Consider the following 22,491-nt stretch of genomic DNA (forward strand, 5'->3'; position numbering starts at 1 on the left):
TTTAAAGTAAATAGTAGCACTACAATATTTTCCTCTGAAATGTTGTGGAGTATAAATTATTATCGGGTGGAAATATTTAAGTACAAGTACCTCAAATCTGTACTTAACAGTACTTGAGAAGCTAGTTAGTTACTTTCAACCCATTCGACAATCATGACTAACTACAAGGAAACAATAAAGAACTGTGTCCATTACTGATTTGCACATGTTCCCCCATGGAAATGAAATAAAACATGACGATTTTGCAACTGTACGGCCAATGCCAGACCACAGTGAGGGAAAGAGAAATAAATTGTGGTCTTTGCCAGGCTTAAGGGGTTATCCCCATAATTTCTTGCATTTGAAAAAGTAAAAAAAAGAAAGAGAGGTCAAATCAAATCAAATCTTTTCAAAACCCGTGTTTTGCTACTGTAGTAGTACTGATAACATGCATTTATTCATAAGGCATAGAGACCAATAAAAATGACATGTTTGAACTCTCCAGTGAGTGTGAGGGTGTGTATATTGTATATGTATATTGTATATTTGTGTTATTTACACTTAGAAGAAAGATAAAAAGATAAGAAGATATACTTTATTAATTTATTTAATTAAGTAATCCCCTAGGGGAAATTGTTCTTTTCACTCTCCCACACACACACAGGCTGAACTGCACACTTCATGCACTTGTGGACATGCAAACAGGGAGAGAGATGGTGGAGTGATGGGGCTGCAACATTAACAGCGCCCCATGAGCCCCATGAGTTAGGTTGCCTTGCTCAAGGGCACCTCAGAAGTGTACAGGAGGTGAAACTGACACCTCTCCAGTTACCAGTTCACACTCCATATTTTGTGGTCTGTGGGACTTGAACTAGCAACCCTCCAGTTCCCAAGCCAGGTCCCTACACACTGAGCTACTGCCGCCATTAATTACTTAAATTTGCTAGTTTTTGGCACTATGTTCCTGTACATAACAGCCTGTAGTTAAAGAACAAGTGTTTAGTGGCGCAACAAACATGCAGCTTCAACATGCTATTGCTTGCTTACTTGCTTGCACCATGTGTTCTGTCATGTATTGTGCAATAGCAGCACCTACTGGGTTATTTCAGTAATTTAAATTCTTGTGTGTGTTTTTATCAAAAACCTGTCCCCATGTCCAAATTCCAGACTAATAATACAGCATGTACAAGATATAAATTAAATAATGAATTAACATTCTTAAAGGGTAATTAATGACTGCTTCGACTTTTGATATTTTAAGCACTGCTAATGATATAATTTTGTACTTTTACTTATGTAAATGCAAGACTTTTAATGACCTGTAATGGGCTATTTTTAAATTGTGGCAATCAAACTACACAAAGAGATTTTTTTTAGCCACAGCTAATGTTTGAAATCCTAAAATGACCTCTGCTGAAGAAACTGGATAATAGTTCAGATAAAAGTTCAAATTACAGACAACATATAATCATGATAGATAGACATTGTTAGATTTTATGCCACAGTTTGTTCACTTCTGTACAAAACCAGAAGGTTTGTTCTTCTTTAAAGTGAAGATCTTCCATTTATCATGCAGCTTTTGCAGTGACTATTGTTTAGGTTGTTCCTTCAGCATCATGTTGTATATTGTGTCAATTTAAATAGAACATCCTCAAGGGAGCTGGCTCCAAATTATAGTGTAAATTGAAATTGAAGTAGGTTGTGAGGCTATATTTATCTAGGGTTCTGCTGTGTTATTAATTGTACGATCTGTATAAAACCCCTGTGAGGCATAATAATACAGTTTTGAACATTTAAGACCTCTGTTCTTGAATTTTCAGGAAGCTTTCTACACCTATATGCTTTATAAAACCAGATAAAAGAGGTGAGTAAAGCATTATCTCAGGTAAAAAAATATTTTGAAGGGATTAAAGACAAAGTTTGGAAAATAAAGAGAAATTTAGGCAACCATATCATTTTAAACAATTTATCCTAACAAATAAATTTATTGGCAGATCTGACAATTTATTAATGCTAATGTTGCTTCATTAAACAGAGAAAGAAAGTTAATTTTTGTTTTGTGCCTAAACTTAATCAAACATTAACCACAGTGGTGTAATATGAGGAAACAGTTGTTTAAGGCTGAATGCTTGACACTGTTGAAATGTAAACTATCTGAAGGCAGACTGCAAATACAGTATATTGTGTTCGCACTAAGCCATACTCTCTACAAGGTATCAGCTTGTCAAATAAGATTTTCTTTTTGCCTTACTCAGTTTCTTTCAGGACTCTTGGAGCAGGTAGTCATCCAGACTTACTCTGGCCCCTTTTCCACCAAATCAGTTCTGATTCTTAAACCAGTTCCGTTCAAGATACTTGGAACCATGGTGCTATCTAGCAAACCAGCCTGTGTTTCCACCAGTTGGAACCATAGTAATCGGATGCATCATCAGCAGAGGACACTGCAGAATGCACGACCTGTAGAATATGACATGTCCATTTTGTTTCCCAAGGGAAAACCGGCTATTTTCCAACTGAGAACCAACTTTTCAGGTTCCGAACTAATTTATTTTTAACTAGGTGCTGATCACTGTCAGCCCATACTGACACAACAAGTTGCAAATAATTGCTTGTTTAATTCTTTATCCAGCTTCTTAACTACATTTTTTTCTTCTAAATTGCATTGGACATTCTTCACAGTTTTCTGACATTTTAAAATAGAACAATTTAATATCACTAAATCAGAGAAAATAATTAATAGATTAAAATAGATTTATAAAAAGAAGTTGGTTGTTGCCCAAGTTATTATTACCTTTTCTTTACCCTTTCCATCCACAGTGTATTGGATGTGTTCCAGTCTGGTTTCAGATCTAATCATAGCTCTAAGACAGCCCTATCAGAGTAATCTTATAAACGGCGTTGGGCAGTGTCTCATAATTAGTAATAACATTACTTTCCCCAGTAACTAGTTGTGTAACGACGGTAATCATCAATACATTTCAGTATACTATCAATTCCAAATTTCAGTTGTGGGCAGAAAACGGGTTACGGAGCTTTTGGTCACACCACATCACATTCCTTAGCTGAAGCTGAATTGAATAGATTATTTTGTTAGGGCTTTTTGCCCTATTGGATAAAGGTAACAGCAACAGTTGAAGAGAGAAGGGTTGAACTATACTACTAAACCCTTACACTAGTGTATACTACTATGATCCCTCTGGGCAGGTTGGATGGTTAATCATAACTTTCATCATAGAGCCATGCAGTTGGTCCATGCAGTGGCCTACATGGGTGTAATAAGGTGTTTTAAACACTGATGAAGATGTGATTGGGTCCGAAATGTCTGTTTAAATAAATTTGTGGTAAAGTATCAGTGTGCAGGAGTTACCTTTCCATTTATGCTGTATTCCAAAAGCCTTGCACGGAAAGTTGTCAATATGAATTTGGGTGGATGGAAGATGGGTTCTATTTATCTGTTCTGCTCACCCTGTTTAAGCTGAGCCCTAGTGGCTTGCATCCTCATAAGGCAGTAAGGTTGATCACATTATGACACATAAACAGTTGTGTAACCAAACATTGTTATTTTATTATCTTAAAAAGTAACACAATCCCCATAGGGTATCACATACACTACAACAACGGTAACACCAGAACTACACATCAAAGGGACTTTTAGATATTATAGACATTTAAAAATCCCTCTTTTTATTGTTTAAATTATTTGACTAGGCATGACAGATAAACATCATTTACAGGTATGACATACCGTCACCATTAGAAACAATGTTATTCTTGAACCTTTTTATAAACCACCACCGATGTTAAGGGAAGACATTTCATGGACTGTCAGTGTAGAAAAGGGATGGAAGGTTACAGGACTTGTAGCTGGAGGGGAGTAAGGGTTAATGGAGGGCCACTGGGCCAGACAGTAGCAGAGAGGATTGGGGTGGGGGGCAGTGTAAACATCACACATGAGGAATGGAACCCATGACCTCCACCAGACAGGGGACTACTGCCCAATTTTACTTGTAGAACAGAGACAAGAACCACACTGTGGTTGTGGAACAAGAGCTAAAACCCCTGAACTGTTGTACAATAGAGATTAAACTCCACTGTAGGGACAAAAAATCAACTGTAGTGGTAAACCCAAGATCAGTGGTACAACAGAGACCGAAACTACTGTACTTGTAGGGGCAGGGCACCCTCTAAATGGTAAAGGTGGAACAGGGACTTGACTTGGACTTATTCCTGTCTGTGTCTTTCATAGAATAGGGAATAAGGCCAAACTACATGGGTACAACCGGCGCTACAAACCTTGGTAGAGGCATAATTGGGACTAGAACCCTACTGTAATGATGTATCAGAAACCTACTATTGGGTGAGATCAGAAACAAGAACCCTATTACAGATACAGAAAGGATGTACAGTATACCCCTAGAATATTGACAGAGGGAGGACTTGAAACCCTAATTAGTATTAGAACCCTGCTGACATTGTAGACTACTCGCTACAATCGTAGCAGTCAGAGAACAATGACTAGAATCTGTATTGTTGGTAGTGTCCCCAGGGGTTTTCTCCCTTGGATTTTAGTCCCTTGCACCCCTGGGACTAAAACACAAGTATAGCAGTAGAACAGACTAAATCTCTTGCAGTGTTAGAACAGAGATTAGAATCTTAAAATATTGACAGAGTGACCATATTAGCAGAACAGAAACATCAATCCATTACAGAGAGAATATAAACCAGTACTCTAGTATAGAGGGAGAAAGGGGTAAAGTCCTAGTATTCGCAGTTTGAAGCATACTGAACCCTTTATTGTGGTGGTAACACATAACGCTGGACCCTTGTGTAGTGGCAGGATGCAGTGTAGAACCGAATGCAGTGGTGGAATGAGAACTAAAACGTCAGGGAGTACTACTCTAGTGGTAAGTATAATACCTTTTTACATCATACCTGGAGCTATCTGACTAGTTCTTCAATGGAATCAAGGGAGTTTTCATCAAAGAAGTGTTTGTTACATTTGTTCTGAGCACATGACAGACTTCCATTGCAGGAGTTTGATTCCCTGTAGCAGTGCGTCTGGTTTGGTTGTGCATTCCAACAAACACAGTGTGTTTTCAGGTCGGAAGCCAATGAGGATTTTTGTTCTTGTCGCTACTCTAGTGATTTGTACTGGTCAGTTGTGATGATGTTGCCCAGACCGACACTATAGTAAGCTGTGACAAGGACTGCAGGCAACAGGGAACTGAGCACCCCACATTGAGAGAAAACATAGAAATCTATGAAAATAAATAGGTTTTTTTTTTTTGTTTTTTTTTTAAACATCAGGCTCTACAATACAAATTAAGTTTTTTAACCAAAAGCAGCTACACTTGTATCTTTTACTGAGGCACACTTAAAGGGTCAGTAAGCTTCAAATGAAGTGCTTGTCAGATCATGGAACAGCAAATATTTATGATGTCAAAATTGATGCAACCGGGCAGTGGCTATGGTGGCAGACTATTCTTGCTGCCTTCCAGTGTGGAAATTGAGAACACACTCAAAGGCGAGAGTGGCAATGAACCAGAATGCTATCATGTACCATTAGAAGAAACCTTGTTAGTGAAGAGAAGGAAACAACAGGGAGTCGAGCACTTCAATGTGTAGCGTGTTAGTGTACATATGTGTGTATGCATTGTGTGTGTGTGTGTGTGTGTGTGTGTGTGTGTGTGTGTGTGTGTGTGTGTGTGTGTAGACATTCACAGGCTAGAGGCTGATGACAGTGCGAATAGAAACGGGCTGTGTTTTTGCTGCTGTGGAGGTAGTTTTAAAGGAGCCTATAGGACGACAACAGTGGGATGACTTACAGCTCTCTGAGCCTATAGGAGGATGGGAAATGATTGACCTATAGGACTGCAGAAATTGTTGAGATAGGTAAATCCAGTTTAGCTCAGGTCTGGTTTTATATTACTGCGAAAAAAAACATTTTGAATGTGGGTCTTATTTTACATTTCCAAGTGTCACAAGTCAGTGGTCACACTGTCCGTCTAAGTTGTAAGTGTAAGCAGCCATTTTAGTACTATATTCCAACTATATCATCACTCTTTTCATTATGACTATTATCATGGCAATCACTGACGATAATACATCATACAGCACCAGGAGTGACAGTGGTTCTGGGATTTGATTCAAATTTTGAAGAAATACTTGCAGTGCGTAATCATGAGCTTGACAGAAATATAAATGCATGGTAAAGTTGTGTATAAATAAAGAACTACTTAAATAAAAAAAAGTAAGTCACATCCCTGCTTGTGTAGAACACTGTCTGGATGAGTTTTTTGTTCTGGATCTCATTTCATATTCTCTGTTGGACACTCCACCTCAGGTTGCCAGTAGAGCTGCTCCTAATGAATGTGAACAACCCATCTAGTGAAAATAGTCTGTGATTTTTGCTGGTTAAAATCTCCCAGCTCTTAGAAGAAGCCAGCTACTCATTCAAACAACTTAGCTATGAAACTCAACAGTGATGTGACTGTAACCCCTCACCACTGGATGCAGCTGTGTCATTCAAGCAGCCCAATCTTCACACATTTATTGTTGTTTGGTTCACTTGTTTTTGGTTTTTCTGCTGTGTTTAATGGAGATTTGTTTTTCTTTCAAGTTGTTTAGCTGACATTTTCTGCTTCTCTCTCTGCACCCACTCCCCACCCTCCTTTCCCTTCAATTACAAATGTATAGAAGCAATAAATGGTGAAAACCTTTCATGGATAAACAAAACCAATGACTATCTCAGTTTCTGTGTTTATTGAGGTCTTGCTGTGACATTGATATCTAGTGCCGAGTGCCATACTTATGAGCAGAAGAAGAAAACAGCTCCACAAACAACAATGGCTAATTCATAGTTTCTTAATGAAGTTATCAAATGGGGCTGGTATCCAACTTCTGACCACCTGAGGTCTCACCTGAGCTCTAAAGAGCTAGAGAAATATAGTGGTAAAAAAGGGAATTACATGAATGTAATGGCTAAACTGTTCCTGCTCAGGTCTTCAAGTGCATATCGATTCACATGTAACCCCAGCTCACCTTTGGTAACAGTCTGCCAAGGTAAATTAATAAATAAATGAATAAATCATTAATATAACGAGCACCTACGATTGCCTTGTCTGTTTCTTAATTAGTTAATGTGGCTAACATTACAACAGATACACAGTGTGCTGCAGGCTTCATATGAATAGAAAATGGTGAGGCATGGTGACAAACTGTGCTGTTCCAGCATTAATCATAGTTGAGTGAGTCACAATAAACATTAGCTGATTTAGTCAATATGAATAAGGACCAAAGTATCTTCATGAGTAGCCAACTGTAATCACTGTACTTCACCTTCTGTAACAAAGCTAAATGCTGTTTTTCAGTGTCTACAGTTATCTTTTAGAAGTATGAAAGTTATCATGTATAACATGATCATTACCAAGCCTTGTGAACTGTGTCTAAGTTTAACTACAACAATGGTCCCTTCGTATATAGTATCTCCAATACCACCACCACCACCACCACCACACTGCTTTTAGTCACTGATAATGATAAATCTCAGTGTTTGTTAAAGAAGAAATTAGATGACGTTTAAAGGTGAAGTGTGTATGATTTAGTGGCATCTTGTGGTGCAGTTGCATATTGCAACTCACTTGGTTCAACCTCTATTTCTAAGCATGAGGGAGAAACTATGGTGGCTGTAAAACATATGTAAAAATGCAAATGGCCCTATCTAGGGCCTGTCCCTGGCTTGTCCCTTCTGGGCTACTGTAGAAACATGGCGGTTCAACTTCACAACCTCAGCAAAAGGCGACCAGCACTGTCTGTAGCTATTAATGGCACATTCAAAGGTAACAAAACATAATGATTCCTATATTCAGGTGATTATTAACTAATGTAGACATATCTATGAATATTATATATTTCATTTATGTCAATAGATCCTCCTAAAGGTTACACACTGGACATTTAACTGTTGATTTAGTGGTGTGACTGGCATAGTAGAAATTTTTTTATCTAAATTAGCTACCTCATCAGTCATTATGAATATACTTGCATGCTAGCAGGACAGAGAAATTTTTGTTTTCCGCCTGCCAGTATGGTGGCTGTTGATGTCATCTGCAGGACCTCAATAGCTTATATCTGAATATCACTGTGAAGTGACTCTATAAACAAACAATAAAAACTAGTTTTGATATATGTACTAAAGACAAAATCAGTACCAAAATGTAGCATGCCATTAAATATTAATTGTATGTCAACTGTCAATAAATATAGGCATTTATACACTGTATAGAAATTCACTTGTACGTATATTCTTTACATAGCTTTTTAGCTTTTTTTTAATGTCACCTCTCTGATTTCTTTGATATATTATTTATTTATTTATTTCAAAAGTGTTGAAAAATGTTTCATTACTACTCAGCCCGTCTCTGTGCTGTTGTAACAAACTAATTCCCCCTATCTTTTTGGGAGAAATTCACCCTGCTTGTTATAAAAGTAGACTGGCAGACTGGAATGGCAAAGGATTGTTTCTGGAAGCTGCTGGACAGAGCAGAAACATGACGCAGCTGCATCCCACCCATGAGGCGTAACGTCAAAAAGAGACAAACACTGTGCCTCTGTTCCTCTCAAAACAGTCTGTCAAATATTTCTTCCCTGGAGCTACACCTCAGCCTGTCCATATATGACAGTTGGAGGAGACAGTTAAAGCTGCAGTAGGTAACTTGAATAAAATTACTTTTTGTCATACTTTCACTATATACTTACAAGAGTGCATGACTTTGGGATCTCAAGGTGATGGTGCTTGCCGACCATGGAATGACACTTAACAATTTTCAATTTAAACAATTCTTGCAAAAGCCATTAGGAACACCCTAATTTTTAATGATCAATTCAATTCAATTCAATTCAATTTTATTTGTATAGCGCCAATTCATAACAGAAGTTATCTCAGGACACTTTTCAAATAGAGTAGGTCTAGACCGAACTCTTTAAAACATTATTTACAGAGACCCAACAGTACCACCATGAGCAAGCACTTGGTGACAAGGGCAAGGAAAAACTGCCTGTTAAAAGGCAGAAACCTAGGACAGATCCTTCGGCTCTAGGTGGGTGGTCGTCTGCCTCGACAGTCTCATGAACTACTGTCAGGATACAGTGAAAATTTCCGCAAATATGAGAATTTGTTATTTTCAAGCTGCTGCACCTTTAAAAGCTGTTAAAAAATGGCAAGAGTGTTCAGGCAGTTTAGATGGGCATCATGGCATCCAACAGATAAAAGAACTGCTCAGCTTCATTCTACAGAGGGTGTGAGGGTGTACAGTAAAAGCAGTCTTGGTTACAAGTTACTCATTTGACTGACCACCTCACATTGTTGTTGCATTTTGAGTGATGGTCAACAGTGTTGACTGTTTCATGTCCTGTGGCACTGCACCTTATAGGGTGTCTACCAATTTCTGCGCCTCTTCAGTGTGTAATACCAGGAGACACCACAAGAGGGAGATGCACTAATCTGTAGCAGCTGGAATGGGAGTGGAAATAACATGACCTGAGATTACAGATTACAACCCCCCCCCCCACACACACACACACAACTATAACCCACATAAGTGTAACAACACAACAGCAGTGTGTAAACTAGAGGCTGTAGAATGACATGGTCAAAGTCTGCCCAGTGGCCTGGTGTGTACGTGTGTGTGTGTGTGTGTGTGTGTGTGTGTGTGTGTGTGTGTGTGTGTGTGTGTGTGTGTGTGCGTGTGTGTGCATGAGGGAGACAGACAGCAATTTCCTGGTGGTCTAAATTCCTCTGACAGAGTGTATAATAATAAATGTGGTAACAGCTATAGTTCCACAGTGGGCTCCACTGATTCAGACAGTCTGTCAGTCTACAGGTGTAACAGTCCTTGGGGTGGTACTTTTGTTTTCTGGCCCCTGTCCGTTGGCTTTTGGCACTCCACCCAACCCTTAGTTACACTCCTAGACGCTGGTGATTGAGGCAAGGCAGGCGCTGGGCTTCTGGAGTTTCTCTGGTTGGGTGCTAGCAGGTTCTGGGATGGTGCGGAAGGAGAAGGGGGGACCGTTGCCGGTAGTGATGCCAAGGTGGCCGGGGCTCAGTGCCAAATTCTGCCGACGGTTGCTCTCCACTATGGATGAGGTGTTAGATGCTAAGCTCTCCCTTGTTCTGCAGAGACACACATTGAGAAATTATAGAACCACAACACCAAAAGAAAGAGCTTGACGCTTACACTTCTGGAGACAAACGAGGAAACAGACAACAGGAATACATACTCTGTATGACAGACATTCATATTTTTGTTCAGCGTTTACATGACAGAGAAAGACATATTTAATGTTTAATTGGATTAGGACACTCACTTCTCTGCAATCTCAACACTCTTAACAGAAATGTGTCCTTCACCAAATGCTTGGTAAAATTCCTATTACTTATTACTTATACACTGATCAAACACTTCAGATTAAGATTAATTAACAGAATTGTCATATTTAATCATGTTTCCCACATTGTTTTTGTTTAAGGTTTGACTGGCACTCTTTTAAATATGTCATCTTATTGTGTCCTCTTCTTCTGCAGTCTTAAATGGCATCCAACTGGAGAACTGGTATCACAACTGTCTTTTGCATATTTTCTGGAAATTTAAAGTTAAAGGAAACCAGATTTACTTACGCTAAATTGTCTGGAGTGATACATCTTCTCTTTAGCTGATCACATCGATTTAAGGAGTTGCATTCTCACAGTTTAACTTTCATTCATATGATATAAATAATTTAAGCTCAATAATAAATCTGTTTGGGAAAATTGCTCCCTAGAATCAAATACTTCCAGTGTGCAATGAATGCAGGTCAGAACCTACCTAATTTCAAATTTTATTCTTAGGCTTTATCAGAGCTTTGAACTCATGGTTAAATCCTGAGATGAAAAATGCCTAGCACAGCATTAAAGAATTGTGAGTTAAACAACAACATCTATTGGAAGATGAAGTTATATTTTTGAGTATTACATTACATTACAAAAAAACAGACATTGTTAGGATCTGTAATTTAACAGTTAGTAGTTTCAAGTTTCAAATTTATTACATGTACATGTACTATGTACATTCAATTTCAATGAAATGCATGGGCCCTGGCTCACTCAGCCCTCGAAAACAACAACTGACAATAATAACTGCTTTTTAGCATTTTGGATCCAGAATCACTTAACTTAAGTTTAATTTCCTTAACCTAAGCAATCTTGTCTAACCCTTTATTGCATTTGATGGACCCATTTTGCACACCTAACTACAATTTGCACACTAGTGTGCATGCAGGTGCATAAAGGTACATACATTTTAGCTTACAAGGACAAAAAATCTACAACTTTTTGCTAACAATGTCACAATGCAAGGCTCTAGAAAAGGAGAGGGTTAAATATGCCTATACACTACTGGGTACAGAAATAAGGGATAATAATGTTTATGTATGCAGTATGTATTATATATGTTCTCACCTTGGAGAGTTGAATCCACTGTCAACAGTAACAGAGCTGGAGTCCATACTGTCTAGTCTAGCAGAGTGGGCTGACTGCTGGTTCTGACTAGGCTCTGGAAGGTTCTCTTTAGCACCAGGGAAGGTGAGGGTTCTTTCAAACCTCCTCTGTAGATCCCTCTCCTTCTCTCTCTCTAATAGCCACTGCATGGTCCCTGCTCCACCTCCTCCCATCCCAACAATGCCTCCTCCAGCCTTCTCGTCCTCTCCTCGATTTTTAGTCCCTCCCTCCTCGAGTTCATCATCATCTGACACGTTGTAGTAGTCGAAGGAGGCCTCTGCAGCACTAGTTGTAGATTCAATCCCCTGAGAGGGAGCAGGTGGTGTGGCCATCAGAGGTTTGGGAGCATCAAAGGCCTCCTGGGAATCGAGTGCATCACAGGACGATGACAGAGTACAGGAGGCGTGGACTGGGGGTTTTCTCAGAGAGCTGTAGCCAGGCAAAGGGAGGCTAGGAGGAGGTTTGAAAAGTGTGTCTTTACTAAAGATCTCTTTACGTTTCTCCTGACCAGAGGAGGCACTGTGGGATGGACGTCCATTAGGAAGGGGGAGGTCAGGGATAGAAAGAGGTATTGGAGGCAGGCTGCCACCCTTAGGTCCCACCTTTGAGTCCTCCTTATTTTCTAGGGGATGTGGTATCTGTCTGTCTGTTTGCCTGTCAGTGTTGCCTAGTTTTAACCCATCATGGCTACTTTTGCTCAGAGCTCCGAGTGGGTTTGTTGCTGTGAGAACAGCCTCAGAACCGGCGCATTGAAAGTAATCATCAGGAGGGACAGATGTGGGCAGTGGTTTGGGTGAGTATGCTGGCAGGCTATCCCTGCTCTTACTCTTCTCTAAGCTCCTGCCACCATCCAACCCCATAGAATCCACAGGCATCTTAGCTGAAGGTGGTGTGGCACGAGAGTAGTGAGAAGAGCTCTGATTGGCTCGCAGGGTGCCATCATCAGTATAGTAACGGCTCCGGTCGTCGTAATAATCAGGTGGTCCGATCAACCCAGCTCCAAGAGGTCCTTTAGAATTGTCCATGGATCTGGAACGTTCCTTGGCCTTGTCACTGCGTTCGTTTCTGGACTTCCTCTCTTGGGTATGGGAGTGTGAGCGGTGGACTTTGGAGTGGTGGGCTGATGGGCCATGGCTTGGCTCAGGGAATGGCATTTCTGTGCGTCGCTTGGCAAGCTCTCCAGACACATCCCACTCAGGGGTGACAGGGAGGTGGGAGGAGTCAAGGATGTTGGGGTTGCTGTGTGCCAGATGAAGCCGGGCTCGCTGCCGCTCCACGGCCAGGGCATGTTCCCTCGGGGACCGAGCCAGCGATGATGAGTAGGCTCTGTAGTCCCTGTCGGCCAGCTCCAAGTGGGAACCGTCGCTCGGCTCACCCCGGGATATCCTTGTCTTGCTATGTGAGCGGCTGAGTTTGGTCTGAGACTGCTTCCTGTGCCTACCACCACTTCTCCTACTCCTAGAGCTGTGATTGGCTGATGATGCTTTGCTCCTCTGGGCACGCTCTTCTTCGAGACGCTTCATGACCGCTGTGTGCCGTGCAAGGTTCTCCACAGTGAGGTCAGGGTTGATTCTGCGGATGATCTCCATCTCTACATGGCGTGGCAGCTGGCTGGGTGCCTCCTCATCACGGAGCGGCCACTCCTCAGGGGGGAACTGTGCAGAGAAGGTAGCCAGCTGTTTGGCCTTATCCTTCTTAAAGCTTAGACGGAACAGCTTTAAACCAAATTTCCGACTTCCTGTGCCACTTCCTCCACCTGCTTGTTTCTCTATTTCTCCAGTTCCTCCTCCTCCTCCCCCTCCCCCACCTCGGTGCTTAGTTAGCGTGTCCGTCTTGAAGGGGAACCCGAGGGTGCTGCGACTTTTTTCTGCGTTACCTCCTGCTTGCTGAGGAGTTGTTTGTGAGGAGTGCGGGGATGAGTATGCCTCCCGGTGGTCTTTGGGGGATCGGCGCTGCAGGGTGGTGTGGTGGCTAGATGGGTCTTCTCCACGATAACTGTTGTAAAAAGAATCCCCGCCTCCTCCACTGTGGTTTTGGCTGGATTTTGTATGTGTTCGATCTCGCACGACTCCAGAGGTGGATGGAGTGATAGTGCCAGAAAGAGGAGAGGTGCACTGTGTCTGCTGATGCTGCTGTTGGTTATGATGTTGCTGCTGTTGGTGTCGGTCAGCGGATCGCTCATCTAAGTGGTACCACTTGGAGCTGGTTCGGACTAGGCTTGGAGTTATAAAGTAAGTCTGAGGGGTTACAATAAAATATCCGTCAGGTGTTGGATAGATCTTCCGCTCACGGACCAGCATGCTTAGTGTATGGTGCAGAACCTCCTCCGTTGGCGTGGGAACACCTAAGCATAATCAGAGACAAAAATCATTCAGAGCAGGGACATTTCACACAGGTCCACATTAGATTTCCCTTTTCATTATGAAAGCAGAATAAACCACAGCATACTGGAATGACTTTGCTGTGATTTATTTAAGAGCGAACAACGCGTTCCACTTGCAGCTTCCTGAGGTTCTCTCAGTCTCCTTTCATTATGTTTAACTCCAAGGAATAAAACTTCAGGGGATTTCTTTATGAAAAAAAAGTTATGATGTGTAGAGTCCAAAAGCTATGCGAAACGAAGAAGTATTAACCTCACACCAGATCTAAATTGCAGGACATAAAAACAAACATTCAATACACTGCACAGTCACAGAAACCGAGAGCACCAGGACCACAAAATAACTAGCTTTTCCCTTTATATTTAACAGTCTGAATAGAGCCTGCATCCCTCCACAGAAATGTATTATGTTTATTTCTATAAACGAATAATCCAACAATTCCACCCACATTATGCAGTGATTGGCCAGTTGTGTGGAGGTGTGAATGCCTTCAAGGAGTGACTGTAATGTGCATGTTGCACACGTCCAATAAGAAGTATTATATAACAGTATGATATGATGTATTATTCACTCCTCCACCCTGTTACACTACAGTAATACCATACTAAACTTCTATAACAGTTTCCATGCCAAGTTCATCATCATCATCATCATCATCATGTGAAAATGGCAAATTTTCACAGTAAGAAAACAGATACAAACTGTTTTTACACCACCATCAAGTGTGTAGAAACCATTTACCTTTAGACAACGTACAAACTATCTTGTAATGAGAGGGCTGACAATGCCTGCTGAGAAAGATGGAGTTTTTATGATTTATAATTTATAATTATAAAAACTAAATTGTCCATTGATGTTCTGATTCTGATTTTTGTTTGGTTAAATTGCATAACTGCTGAACTAAATTGCTGTTATCACAAAGCGTGTTTCATGCAAACTAAAATGGATTGGGTGACTGCATTGCCACTTACCCTAATGAGGATGAGAATGCATACTAACAACCATGAAATGCTAACAGGGTGACCTATGAAAGAAATGCGTAGCTGTGTCCATTGAAAAAATATGCATGAGCTTTTGTTCAAACAGGTCAAAGGAGCGACTGAGAACCTTGAGAGGCTCTTCCTGACAACACCACTGACAGGTAGAAGAAGGGTAATAAAAGATTTGACACTGCAAACCACACACAAAAGAGTGATAAATTGCATTAATGTCCACTCTCAGAGATATCCACTCGGTTTTGAATTGATGTTACTCCAGAGTAGAATTCCTGGTGAGACAAATCTTTGGAAGATGGTGTAAACCATCGAACCTAGAGTGAGGCTGACCATATGGATTTCCTACAGAGACGGGAGGTATATTGATGTTCCATTCTCTCAAGATCCAAAGCAGGGAAATTAGATACTTAACAGCTTAAACTGTCCAAATATACAAGTAAAAGAAAATTGGACCACAGAAGTCGCCTATTATTATGGACTGATTTTTGTGTCAGTAGAAACTGAATCTGAATTGCTCAACTTGAATAATTGCATTGAAAAACTGAATCTGAATAGCATAATTTGAATTTATTAGTTTGAAACTGAATTTGAGCCTCACTAAAAATTCAACTTTTTATGTACTTTCAAATTCAGTTCTCTAAATTCAAATTCAGCTCTCTAAATTCAATTTCAGTTCTCTAAATTCAAATTCAGCTCTCTAAATTCAAATTCAGCCCTCTAAATTCAGATGTTGTAATCTCAACTCAATTTCAAACCACTAGATTACACTTTTAAGGTCACAGACGGGTCAAGGTGTTCAGTAAGAGCAATCAAGTGCAGATGCAAAGAGGTCCTTTTTGGCTAAGCAGCACGTTTGTTTTGAACATTTTCCTAGCGAAAAACATGATTAAAGGAGACATATTATTCCCCTTTTCAAGTTCATAATTGTATTTTTTTAATTTTTTAATTTTTTTGGTTTTGTGTGTGAACCACTTTGTGTCGGACTGTTTTCACAACCTCGGTCAGTACAACACTGGACTGGCTGAAAGACTGTTCCTGAAAGAGGGATTCATACCAACTGTCTGTGGAGAGACGGCAGAGGAAGTGGTTCACACACAAAACCAAAAAAATAAATAAATACAATTATGAACTTGAAAAGGGGAATAATATGTCTCCTTTAAGCATGTTTTTCGCAAGCCAATGTCTACAGGTCCAGGAAATGTTCAAAACAAACGTGCTGCTTAGCCAAAAAGGAGCTCTGTGCATCTGTGCTCTTACTGAACACCTTGACCCGTCTGTGACCTTAAAAGTGTGATCTGGTGGTTTGAAATTGAGTTGAGATTACGACATTTGAATTTAGAGAACTGAAATTGAATTTAGAGAACTGAATTTGAACGTACATAAAAAGTTGAATTTTTAGTGAGGCTCAAATTCAGTTTCAAACTAATAAATTCAAATTCAAATTCAGTTTTTCAATACAGTTATTCAAGTTTAACAATACAAATTCAAATTATGCAATTCAAATTCAGTTTTTATTTTATTATTTGTCTAACCACATCTGACTTAACAGCTCACGTAAAGTGTGCTTAGAATATGTATTTAAACTGCATAAGAAGGGAAATCTATAATCTAATCAAAAAAATTCTATGTTTAGGCACAATGGCATTTAGATCATTAATTTCAAAGTATTGACGAAAAATCTGCAGGCATCATTGAAACAAGTAGGTTTTTTTCAGTCTTGAAAAAGGTAATTTGGTATACAGATTTATGGTACATTTAGACACAGGAGAAGCATAACCCTGATTGACAATGTGACTGAGGATCAGATCGAAACCTTGCATCAAAGTGCTAGTAACCTCTTCCTGGGCGTGCCTCTTTACTGTATGTAAAATACATGAGGCAGAAGAAGACGACACTATGGTAAAGATGATTGACACTTACATATACTTAATATACAATGTTTTAATTACATCTTGTTATCACTGTTGTATGTTATTTGCTTGCTTGATAACTAGGTTGTAGGGGAAAAACAGCATATTCTGCAAAATGGATAGTCACCTTAAGTGGCTCGGGAAGTAACGGGGGGGCGGGGGACATTTACATGCATTTATGTAACAAATTCATGTATTTTTATGTACTATATAATCATATTGTATGTGGATTGTTCAGCAAGACGTGAAAGATTTGAAGAATTTGTAACATTCTGTCATCTGGAAACTTTTAAGAGAATGCATTTTTTCTGAGCGACGAGTCACTCAAAGGGGGGAATGTACATGTGTGTACTTGTGAACATGAAGCAAATTATATTATGTTATTCCATGTTTATTTTTACATGCAAACCGTATAGTATTTTATGTTCACGTATGTTCATCCTCATGTATTCACACCCTGGCTGTCTCACCTAAGTTAGGAGAATTGTTATACATTTTGCCATGACCATTTTGCCATCCTGTCCCCAAAAAAGCAAGGACCACAGGACTCAATGACTATAGACCTGTTGCCCTCACCTCTGTGGTCATGAAGTCTTTTGAGCGCCTTGTGCTTTCCCACCTGAAAGCCATAATGGACCCACTCCTGGACCCCCTGCAGTTTGCCTACAGAGCCAACAGGATGCAGTAAACATGGCCCTGCACTTCACCCTCCAGCATCTGGACTCCCCAGGAACCTATGCCAGGATCCTGTTTGTGGACTTCAGCTCTGCGTTTAACACCATCATCCCAGCTCTGTTACAGGACAAGCTCTCCCAGCTCACTGTGCCTGATTCCACCTGCAGGTGGATCACAGACTTCCTGTCTGACAGGAAGCAGCAGGTGAAGCTGGGGAAAAATGTCTCTGACTCCCAGACCATCAGCACCGGATCCCCCCAAGGCTGCGTTCTTTCTCCTCTGCTCTTCTCCCTGTACACCAACAGCTGCACCTCCAGTCACCAGTCCGTCAGGCTCCTTGCAGATGACACCTCCCTCATTGGGCTCATCTCTGATGGAGATGAGTCCGCCTACAGATGGGAAATTGACCAACTGGTGACCTGGTGCAGATGCAGGACCTTAAGTGGGAGGTGAACATCAGCTCCCTCACCAAGAAAGCCCAGCAGAGGATGTACTTCCTGCGGCAGCTGAGGAATCTGGTACACTGCTGCCACTGCCAAGGAAAAGGGCAGACTGCAGCGTAACATTCAATCTGCTGAGAAGGTGATCAGCTGCAATCTGCCATCCCTCCAGGACCTGTACGCCTCTAGGACACTGAGGCGTGCAGGCAAGATTGTGGCTGACCCCTCCGACCCCGGTCACAAACTCTTTGAGAAACTTCCCTCTGGCAGGACCAAAACCTCACACCACAAAAACAGTTTCTTCCCATCTGCAGCTGGCCTCATTAACAAGGCCCGGTACCCCCTTTGTCACTGACTCTTATACCCACCCTGTATATACAGTATGCATTACATTAATGCACTCCTGTCTTCTGCACAGTTTTCTTTTCTTATCCTTCTTATCTTCATTTATTTATAGTAGTAGTACTTTATTTTTCTGTGTGATTTTTGTGTGATTTGTATATTGGTATATTTTATGCACCAATTGCACCAGGACAGTCCTCATAGGCGTAAAAACCTACTTGGCAATAAACATAATTCTGATTGTGATTCTGATGACTAAGCACATTTCAAAGATCAAGGCTGTCTCGGGGAGGGCTGGGCATCAGATGTGCTATGACTGTTGTTTATCAGACATTAGCCGTCACCAGTAGACATCCTTGGAAAAAAGGCAACATTCTTTGGGAAAGAGGCATATGATAGAGTGATTTTCTTTGTTCAAGTCAGTTGTATCTTGGGACAACTTGGTTTGCTTGTATCCAGTATGAAGCAAATAAATCTTGTACGTGGAGTGAAACTGTCAATTATTTATTTTTTTACTGTATGCATTCTGAAGCAGCTGTTTACCTGTGAATGACAGAGGACAATGTGTACATTTCATTTTTAGTTTACAAAAAGTTCCATCTCATCTCTCTGCTTCCTCTCTACTTTCCTGCTTGCTCTCTCTTTCTTCCTTTTTTCTCCCTCTACTAACTTCTCTCACTTCTTGGTATCATGTACTCTCTCTCCCTCTGTCAGTCTGGAGGTATTACTGCCAGTTACATCATAGCAGCCTTTCAGCCCAGCCAGAATGATGCAACATTGTGCAGACCGACTGCACACATCCACACACACACAGAAAAAGTGTTGGTCCATCCCTTTTCCACTCCATCTTGTTGACAGGAAGGGAGGTGGAGACAGAGCCAGGCAATTTCTGAAAGGTGGTGTTCTGGATTTAGGACAGGCTAATCCTGACATCAATGCATTCACACTTCCACAATGTAATACATATCCAAATGCATGGTAGGGGAACAACATGGAGCTGATCACTCTCTGCGCTCACGTACTGGCATCAGGGGGAAAATTGTAGCAGCATTCTGTTAATGGTAACATGAGACTAGTGTGAATGACAATTTGAGTTTCAGATCCAGACTAGTTAGTATACCGAAAGCAGTTTGTGCACTGCACAGCTATTGATTGTGCCTGTGAAACTAAAAAGTGAGCACACCTGAAATGTTTCTAATAACCTCTCATCTTATCTCAAATACAATGGGTAAAAGTAGTGGATGTTTAATGGATGGAATGAATGGTTTAGAGAATCATTTTACTGTTCTCTTTTGTTTTCCTTTTAATTTGGTCCATTTGCTTCTAGCCTGTCTGACTTGTCACACTTAGTGATGTCACAATGTTCCCGGTAATTAACTGAGCGTAAATGTTAATATTACTCAGAACTAATCGCCAAACCTCTGAAAATAAGATGCTAATGATAAATGATCCACTATATTCGCTATTTGTGCTGACATAATGGTGTGAGAGTGTGTAGAGCAAACTCAGTTATACATCACAAGCTCCAAACATTACTGGACCCTCAGCCTCTCTGTATGGGGGTTGTTGTGTGTTTATTTGTTAGTCAAATAATGCTTATCATATCGAGAGCTCAGTGAATCAGATGAATCTGTGTATTATTTAATGTCTGTGTCACGTTCAAAATTTTTTTTTTATTTATAATAAGTATAGTAGTAGTATATACTGTATGTAAAGTATATGGTGAATCTACACAACTATATTGGAAATAATTACATTTAATGTTTTCCATTTACATTGTATTATATGTAGATTTACTTCTTTACACAATCTAGCAAAATCAAAATTTGGTAATCTGCAGCGCAAACACACGGCATCCAAACATTTTCTGATATACTACCAGTCATAATGTGTTAATGTAGTACATCTTCTGTAAATGCAGGACCCTGAGCACATCTGCCAGGCCATACATATCTGGGTGAGATCTGCACTCTACTAGTTAGGGACCGAGCCGGTGTCAACACTGGGAGGACCCTATTGTAATTGCTCAGTTTATTAGGGACCAAGCCAGTATCAACTGGAAGGTCCCTATTGTTTTTGGAATGTTTATTAGGGACCGAGCCAGAATCAACTGGAAGGTCCCTATTGTTTTTGGAATGTTTATTTATTATTAGGGACCGAGCCAGCGACCGCTGGGAGGAGTCTGACTATGAAAGTGTAAGTCATTTGCAGTGTCTGAAACGTGTGACAACGTAGAGTGGTCTCCCTCAACTTCAGGCGATGAGGGCTTGTGAGTCGGGTGACGTGAAAATGTCATGTTGTGGTCCACACGTGTTACGACGGCATGTGACGCGGCCACAGCATGCCCCAAGTTGCGTGTAGTGCAAGGTCCCGCCCAATGCTGCTTGCAGCTTTAATTAGGGACCGAGCTAGCGACCGCTGGAAGGTCCCTATTGTAATTGGTCCGTTAATTATTATTACGCGTAACCCTCTTTCACTGCATTTTTGACCCCCATAACGTATACTTCTGACTCATTTTATTTAGCAAATTTGTCGGGCCTGGTGCGATATCGGATATTCTATGCGTCACATTCAGGTTGGCCACTAGGTGGTGCTACTTTTACGCAAAGTTTGAGAGGCTAATAACTCCAGCATCGTTTGTCTCACATTCAAAAACCTCATATCCACGCATTCGGTGAATAGAGCTGAATTTCCCTATATAGGCCACGCCCACTTCCGCCTGGATTTCTTTTCTGCTAGAGCGCAAATGTCCAAAAACTACGTTTTCGTGTTCCAGCCATGCCTTTTGTCCGATTAGCACAAAACTTTGCACGTAACATGTGGAGACCGTCCTGGCAAAAAAAGTAATTTAAAGTATTTTGATATTTCAAAGCACGTTATAAAATTAGCTCTTCCTGTTGATTTTTCGTCAAAAAAGGAAGTTGGGCATTTCCCCACATTGGTATGTCCGATTGACACCAAGCTGGGGTCCATAGTTCCCCATGTCTTCATTAGGCACCGCGCACAATCTTGAACAATTTGAGGCCACCGCCACAAGGTGGCGCTCTTTCAAAGTCAAACGTTTATATCTCTGTGTCGGCAAGTGTGATTAAAACGAAACTTGGTAGGATGATTGCCCATGGCTCCTTGAAGCTCCCCTAAAAAGGAAAAAAAATCACGCCACCGGGTGGTAACCGCATGATAGTTATGAATATGAAATTCCCAGGACACGCATAGACTGGTGCCTGTAGCTCACATACCAAAAATCGTGTTTGTCGTGTTTGTAGCGCCCCCTACAGGATTCTAAAAAAGCAGCCCCGGCGCCACGTTTCACCGATATGTATGAAACTCGGTAGGCATGTGTAACGTGCCGAGACGTACAAAAAAGCCTCTTGGACCCATGCCCGTGCCGTCAAAGTTGGCCATTTTGAATCGAATGTCAAACTGTGATGTCATTTTTGGCATTTCAGGGCTTCTATTTTAACTAACTCCTCCTACAGGTTTTATTGGATCTACTTCAAAATTGGTCAGTGCAGTCAAGAATTGGTACTGAATGAACACTGTGAAGGGCGTGTCCGTGGCGTGTCATCAAAGTTGGCCATTTTGAATTCCGTGGTCTTTTTTTCGAAGTGATAAAACACAAACACCCCTCCACTCCCACTAGCCACATCTAGTATTGTTGTATTGAGTATTGTTTGTGGAATATTGTAGGAAACCGCTGGAAGTCAAGTATTTAATTGCATAATAAATAGGGGACTTATCAAATCTGCTTCAAAATTGGACAGTCTTATAAAAACAAACTGTAGATGAACAGTTGAGCTATTTATATACGACTTGTCGAATTCAGCCGATTGCCATTAAACAGTACTCATAACTTCAGTGTGCAATGTCCAATCTCTAATAAACTTCATATATTCTCTAACAGTCTCGCCCTGAACACGTCCTCATAACTTCAGTGTGCAATGTCCAATCTCTAATAAACTTCATATATTCTCTAACAGTCTCGCCCTGAACACGTCCTCATAACTTCAGCGTACGTGGTCCAATCTCAATGAAACTTCACGTGTTTGATAAGAGTCCCGCCCTGAACACGTCTACATGACAATATTCAGACATAGTGACAGCGCCACCTACTGGCAACAGGAAGTAACCGCTGCCTGGCGATTTTGAGCTGATTTACGTGAGATTTTCATGTCCTGGTCCGCACATGTCACGACGGCACATGACACGGCCGCAGCACCCCCCCGAGTTGCGTGG

At 40.9% G+C, this 22,491-nt stretch overlaps 1 protein-coding gene across 3 annotated transcripts in view; it reads right to left on the bottom strand.

Moving 5' to 3' along the window:
- Positions 1-3,519: 3,519 nt before the first annotated feature.
- LOC127375232 (storkhead-box protein 2) overlaps positions 3,520-22,491 on the bottom strand; it is a 93,565-nt gene continuing 74,593 nt past the window's right edge. For all 3 annotated transcript variants that reach the window (XM_051421221.1, XM_051421223.1, XM_051421222.1), the window contains 2 exons: positions 11,474-13,856; positions 3,520-10,150 (listed from right to left, as the gene is read on the bottom strand). In XM_051421221.1, the coding sequence (XP_051277181.1) occupies positions 9,946-10,150; positions 11,474-13,856 (2,588 nt within the window). In that variant the 3' untranslated portion in view covers positions 3,520-9,945. The remainder of the gene's footprint in view (positions 10,151-11,473; positions 13,857-22,491) is intronic.

Source organism: Dicentrarchus labrax, unplaced genomic scaffold, assembly GCF_905237075.1.
Source record: "Dicentrarchus labrax unplaced genomic scaffold, dlabrax2021, whole genome shotgun sequence".
NCBI lineage: Eukaryota > Metazoa > Chordata > Actinopteri > Moronidae > Dicentrarchus > Dicentrarchus labrax.